The sequence below is a fragment of the Notothenia coriiceps genome, unplaced genomic scaffold (genome assembly GCF_000735185.1).
Source record: "Notothenia coriiceps isolate Sejong01 unplaced genomic scaffold, NC01 NC01_scaffold00004300, whole genome shotgun sequence".
NCBI lineage: Eukaryota > Metazoa > Chordata > Actinopteri > Perciformes > Nototheniidae > Notothenia > Notothenia coriiceps.
The window spans coordinates 332,519-339,524 of record NW_011337001.1 but is presented as its reverse complement, the minus strand read 5'-3'; the positions used below and the strand labels follow the sequence as shown (position 1 = coordinate 339,524).

Genomic DNA, 7,006 nt, shown 5'->3' with positions numbered 1-7,006 from the left:
AGCTGTTGTCCCGGGCCAGATGATAATGGGCACCCTTAAAATCACAACATATCCATCACAGCTGCAGCGTGTAGTTGACCAAATTAGTGGTAAGTGGTAAGACTATTGACAAATTACCAGCTATTTAAAATAATCATCATGTCATTTTTCTAACAAAAATGCCCCAAAAAATTACTTGAATTCTGGGATTTCTTTTTTTTCTCTCTGTTTTTATATCATAAAAAACAGCTATTTGAGACTGAAAAAACATCAGATCTAAAGTAATTCACTTGGATTTTAGAAACTGGGAAATGGTTTACTATTGACTGACAAGACACACACACACACACACACACACACACACACACACACACACACACACACNGGACATATTTCTTCTGTCATAGCAATTTTCCTTCATACTTTCTTGCCGTGAAATAGGTCTTAAATTCTATTCAAAGTGGTCTTAAAAAGTCTTACATTTGAGTTGGTGAAACCTGAATGTACACCAAATGATTAATCTGTGAATTAAAGAAATACGCAACAGATTGACTGATAAAGAAAATAATCATTAGTTGCAGCATTATTAACTTTCAACAGCTGTTTTTATGTGTTTATATCATTGTTTANCCGTGAAATAGGTCTTAAATTCTATTCAAAGTGGTCTTAAAAAGTCTTACATTTGAGTTGGTGAAACCTGCAGGAACCCTGATTATGTACACCAAATGATTAATCTGTGAATTAAGGAAATACGCAACAGATTGATTGATAAAGAAAATAATCATTAGTTGCAGCATTATTAACTTTCAACAGCTGTTTTTATGTGTTTATATCATTGTTTAAAATACTGTATTTTGTGGCCATTTTATCCATGTTGTGACAACATTGCAACCCAAGGAGGTCAATTAATGCACAATAAGTCGTGTCAAAATAAATATAGTAAATACTTTTGGCTTAAGTTCTGGATGTGTACCTTCTGCCTGCCCCACTTTGAGTAAAAAAAACATAATGGCAAAATAAGTTCTTTAACATTCAGGTCTTTCATCCACTCCTCTGCTTATAGGTGACCTTTCAGCATCTGACACATCATTGGTGGATCTGGTGGAGCGTCACCGCGGCCCCCTCCCTCAGGAGCTGATGCCCCTCCCCTCTCAGGGCCAGGAAAGGGAAAGCCCTCTGGAGTGGACTCACCTGGTGGACGTGGCCAGTACGTTTGAGACTGAAAGAAACCCACACTACGGTATTAACTAATTCTTTTTCTTTAGTGAAGTATATAAACCAGCCTAACAGAGAGTCAATCAAGAGGGAGAGTGATTAGATAGTCCTGATTGTGGGATGTGTTTTATATATAACGCATAGAAATGAATTATTATTTCCACTTTTTTGAATTTGTTGAGCATTTGCCTGCTACTTATTGTTCGTATAAATAACTATGACTTGGTTTTACCTTTGTTTATTCCTCTCTTCTCCAGTCCAGAGAAGTTATGTGTTTGGAGATTCAAACCACCGGAGCAGCGGGGCCTCGAGCCCCCAGCAGTCCCACATCGAGCTGCAGCCGGCCCCTCTGTCCCGGCCCTCGTCCAGGTAACACCACACACAGGAAATATTCAGGGTACACATGTGACCTCAAGACTGCAACTTGTTCACTTTGCAGCCAAATAAGACTCAAATTAAAAATGATTTGCCTTCTTTTTTTAAATAAAATACAGTACATAGATCACTACTTAATCTCATCATAAGGCGCGTTCACACCGGAGTACTTTTACCCGTACTTTTCCCGTTTAGTTCCGATAGTGCCTGGAATTTTGCGTTCACACCAAAAAGAGGTGAGCAGCTTCCCAGCAGACCCAGCAGCTTCTACTGAAGCCAGTCCCCAACTCCGGGGACTTCCGGCCGGGGACTTCGGGTGGCAGTATACGCCGTGAAGTTGTTTGCGGCCTGCCAGTAAACCCAAAGCAGAAGAAGAAGAAGTGACGTCAGCGGTTTTATTTGCGTAATCTTCCCTCAGGGAACTTATCTCGGTGTGAACGCGATCTGTACTTAGTTCCATGGGGGCACTAAGTGCTGTGACTAAGTGCTGGCACTAAGTACGGCAAAGTACTTGGTATGAAAGCGGCTATTGTAAACCACTGCAAAAATCCCTGTATTCATTTGATCGTGTTTTTAAGCTACACATACACATTCACGTCCTTTTGAGTCTTAATTAATTTAATGCAAATTGCTGTTAACTGTCATAAGAAATAAGTAGATTCACAAAGGAGAGAGTGTGAGTATGAACGATGCCTCTCTGTGTCTCTCTCATCCCCAGCGAGGGTCACATAGGGCTGGAGAGGAAGGTGACCAAGCTGGAGGCCACGGTGAAGATGCTGCAGGAGGACCTGAAGAAGGTGAGGGGGGGGGGGAACACACACACATATGCACTTACTGCACGAATACATATTTATAGATTTGTCTTTTTTGGCAGTTCATGTGTTAACCTTCAGTCTGTGCTAAAAGATAACTGTCTAGGAATGAAGAATGAAAGTCCATGCTTTCTTTGCATCCAGTGGAACAGGGAACAGCAGGGGGTGTACATAGATATTTGGTCTTGCCACTGTTTATTTGTTTCTGCTCTACAGCTTATCGGTGCTTCCTTTCACTAGACTCACTAGAATGAGTGACATTTTACTCAAATGATCTGCCATCCTCTCATACGGTCTTTCTAAGCTGATGTCTACATTTCCCTTACTTTCCATCACTGTGTCCAGAGAGTTAAAAAGGGAGCTGTTGTTTGTTTTTGATGTCTGTGTGTCTGATGCGTTTCACCTACCTATGATAATATAGGCTAACTCTCCAGTGTCAAACAATTGTTGCTTATTTTTGACGCCTCATTTATGCTATAAAAATTACTTTTCAAAAGACGATCCCAGAGCAGATATTTACACAGCATTTTAGGTTCCTCCAGTTTTTAGCTAAAGGAGCCAAAACTGAAGGTCACGTTATTTTTAAAAGTTTGATGTTTTTGATCTGCTAGTTGCAGACTTTGACTACTTTGACCTCTAAACAGTGAAGACTTTTCCCTCTCAAAAACACTGCAGTCTGGTTGTGATTTATTTCTTACGCAATTCTTAGTAAATTCTCTGCTGTCTTTGAAATACTGGGAGGCATTAACCCGTCTGCATTTCTCCCGTTGTAAGCGGTAGATCAGTTCGACACCAGATCAGATTTTATTTACTATTATAACAAATCACCATTTAGCCTCTGGGGGTTTTACAGTCTGTACAGCGTACAGCACCCTCTGTCCTTTTCAACCATCCCCTCAGAAAAGGAAAAACTCCACAAACAAACCGCTTCCACTGGGAAACTAGTATGCTACTCTTCATTCAACCACCCCGAAGCCAGAAGCACATCTCAGAGGGTTTCATTGTTTTCTTTAACTGGATATAAATGAATGTTCTGTTGTGCTTTTAGCAGATTCAAAATGTCAATTGATCAAATCTGAAAGCTCGTTGCTGTGCCGGCAAACCTGAGATTTTTTATGTAAACACTCAAATTAAAGTGTTCATTATATTTAAACATAATAAGGTGATGATGTTGAATATTGAATGTTCAGTGATTTTATTTGTAAGACACTCATTTCAGTCTCGACGATATTGTTTTCTTCTAAATAGAATAGAATAAAATATATATTTTATTGTCATCATACAAAGTACAATGAAATGTCTTTGGCAACTCTCACTGCAGTAAAAAATAGACACAAATAAATAAGAGTGGTAAAAGCGATGACAGTGCAACGAGATAAAATTCAATGTGCATATTTACACTTACAGTCTAAAAACGTTAAATGTACAAAACTGTATAACTAACTGTGTGTTCATAAAGCGTTACGGTACGTCCACACAGCAGCTTTGAAAAAATCTTGAAAATCTTGGAGGTGGGCGTGACTGAGAGCTTGGGGATTTTTTGCGACCAACAACCAATCACATGAATCTCCCGCCCCCGATATACAAAGCAAAAAAAAAACGGGGATTTTATGCGAGCAATACACATATATATATATATAAACTCCCCAAACAGGCGAAAACCTACCAGTTTCACCCACTGTCTCTGCCACCTCCCTCCATGCCTGGTTCCTCCGGTTTGTATCCCGGTAAATAGTTACTGGTCGTAAAGAACCGGTTGATTCTACCGTTAATTTCTCGTTTGGAATATGAGGAAATGAACTGCGGTATGTCTCTCCCAGCTTGCACGCGGTTTGATTGGCTAGCGCTTGTACTGTCAGATTTGCATAAACGGGATTTGATTGACTGACGCTTCCAGCTCAGCTTCAAAAGTTGAACATTGCTCAACTTTTGAATCCTGAAAATCCTGGAAATCTTCGCTTTCCCACAATGCAGTTCGGCGAAAAGCGAGGCAACGTGACATCACCCCCATTCAAAGTCAATGGGCAGAGAAGCGTTGGAAGATTTTTTTTAAAGCTGCTGTGTGGACGGGCCGTAATAGTAACCAAAGCTTGCAAGTAAAATAGCCATAACTATCTCTAAATAGTAGTGGTTGCACTGCTTAAAAACTGCTTCAATTGTATAAATGTCCCCCATCCTCCCTCCCAGGAGCGTGAGGAGAAGCTGAGGCTGCAGGGGCAGGTCAAGAGGCTGTGGGAGGACAACCAGAGGCTGCAGGAGGAGTCGCAGACATCCGCCACCAAGCTGAAGAAGTTCACAGAGTGGGTCTTCAACACCATCGAACATATGAACTACCGCCCCCCCCCCCCCCTGCACACTTTGACTCTTGCATGCACGCACACAAATACACACATCGACACTGGGCAGAGACCAGAGGGGAAGAAGCTGGGCACAAGAACCCTGGACGTGATTATGCGCCCATCTTTCTTTGGCTTCATACATCAACAGCTGATATCTGGTGAGCGGCCTCATTCTCCACACTTCTCAGGATGAGAATAAGTCAATATGAGGGACTGTCCTCTACTTTCCAATGGGACCAGAGACTAAGCTGTGCCAAAATCATTTTATAAAATAGTGACAAAGAGGAAGCGGTCAGCCTTACCTCCTCCTGATGTGGACCCCCCCCCACCCCTGAAATGCTTTCTCACTTCGATGTGATTCTCTTGTTAAGGACCTTGTTAATGCCACTCGGAGTCCGACAGGTACTACGCGACAAATTTGCCAGCTGGCGTTTGCTGTAACACAAACACCTATAATGAATCCGAAGCCTCGAGACCTCTGACTGGACGAAGGAGAGCTTTTTGTTGTCTTCACATGTACAGAAGTTTCATCTCCTAAAGTTTCTCACCACTGAAGGGTCATGGTGGAAGTTCAGCCACCGACATGGAAGCAGGTCGCCTCTGATCGCCAGGGAAACGTGGATTTGTACAGCATTGTTCCTCCTCTTCGTCCCTCAGATCTGGATTACTGCATCCTGTCTGTCAGCACAACCCCACACCTGACGGAGGAGTGTATTTATAAGCCATCGGCAAGCGGTGCCATCAAACATGACTGAAATCCAGAGTGCTTTGGTCCATCCAAATTGTATGTGTCTTAAAAGCAATAGGAAGACTCCTGTCTCTCTCATAAAAGAATAAGGGAGACGTGTGATGTGGGAGGAGATATTTTAAAGATTACATTTAAAAGACTCTTGCTGCACAAGAGCCTCTTCTTCTGTTAAAGCAGAAGACATCATGCTTTAGGAAAAAGGACGGAGAGGACTCTGCGCAGCGTCCCATCTGGAATACACAGAGCCAGTAATGACATTTTTTGGGAGGGAAAAGTAAGAGTGGACTTTTTCCTCCTATGTTAATTTATTTCATTGTATTATAATTCAAATAAATAAGTTGTTCTATTCGTCAAAGTACAACTGACATCAGTGTTTAGTTCCTCAAGAAAAACGGTCACTAGCTATATTATTTAAATGGCTTTCTTTCTCAATTCTGATTATATGCTTTTTATTCTGTATTATGTTGTGTTTTGTGGTGCCCAAGCCTGCTGTCGTGTTGCTTACAGTGCCCTCTAGTGATGACCAGTGGAAATGTCATGATTATTAAATGTGCCGCCAGTCACTCTGTATTTTCCCCACGCCTCTCCAACAATCAGTCAGACATCGGGAGGCCACACACACACACACGCAGAACAGGAAACAAACGCCAGCTTTGACAGACAATCAAAGGTGGATTTTAGATTAAAGGAAGCAAACCTTACGTGTGTGTATGTAGGTGTGTTTTACATTTTAACATCTATAGTTTTCCTCAGGTTCAGTATTTGTAGGAAAAGTAATTCTATGGTGAGATTATAAAGCCCCATGATGAGCCAGTGGCAGTGTGTGTTGTCAGTGTGTGAATGTACATCAGCCATGCCTACACTCCCTTATTTTGGTCATTTTCTCAGAGCAGGGACGTGCCTTTGAAATAGCACCTGGGGAACAGATGAAAGGGAAAGGCTCGTCTTTTTCATCCCGAAAAATAAACACATTTGAGTTTTAATCAGCTTCATACTCACAGTTGTAGACCTCATAAATGTCTGTAGTGCGAGGCTTCTCTTCGTATGAATATTTGTACCGAACACAATCAGGCGCGCCAGCCTCCAGAAGCAGGGACGAGTGTGTTTGAAGTGTATGGAAATGTGACGGTGTGTGTGCCTTTGCATTCAGCGACATGCAGTATATCTTTCAGGGCAGCTGGCCCCTGTAATAAGAGTGTGTCGATAGAAATGTTCCCCCTAAATCACAAAGCCACTTACACCCCGAGGAGACAGAGCGTTTCCTCAGCCAGGTGCATGCTGGGGTTACTTCAGGTCGTCGTATGTTGGAAATGCTGATCACAAACGTGGTGTTAAAGCCTTAACTCCTTCCCTGTCCTCTGCTATCAAACGTTTGATAAAAAGATCCCAATTTTTGAATCTCTTAAAAGTAAATTTGTGTCTTAAATCGATGTAATTAAACCCAGAACGCCACCCGGTCTGAATGTAAAGATAATTTAAACGAGCCTAACGAAATGTGATGTTTACTATAACTGACATTCAGCTTTGTAGTTTAGCAG

General features: G+C 41.8%; 1 protein-coding gene across 1 annotated transcript; it reads left to right on the top strand.

Moving 5' to 3' along the window:
- Positions 1–25: 25 nt before the first annotated feature.
- LOC104942192 (signal-induced proliferation-associated 1-like protein 1) lies at positions 26–6,424 on the top strand. The gene is made up of 5 exons (XM_010767390.1): positions 26–89; positions 1,043–1,219; positions 1,452–1,563; positions 2,288–2,366; positions 4,569–6,424. Exons 1-5 carry the CDS (start codon positions 26–28, stop codon positions 4,911–4,913), a joined length of 777 nt encoding a protein of 258 aa, XP_010765692.1. The 3' UTR covers positions 4,914–6,424.
- Positions 6,425–7,006: the final 582 nt, after the last annotated feature.

Coding starts and splice junctions, on each gene's coding strand:
- LOC104942192 (XM_010767390.1), top strand. CDS start 26: ATGGGCACCCTTAAAATCACAACATATCCATCACAGCTGCAGCGTGTA. Junction 1,220..1,451: donor TGAAAGAAACCCACACTACG/GTATTAACTAAT, acceptor TCTCTTCTCCAG/TCCAGAGAAGTTATGTGTTT. Junction 2,367..4,568: donor TGCAGGAGGACCTGAAGAAG/GTGAGGGGGGGG, acceptor CCTCCCTCCCAG/GAGCGTGAGGAGAAGCTGAG.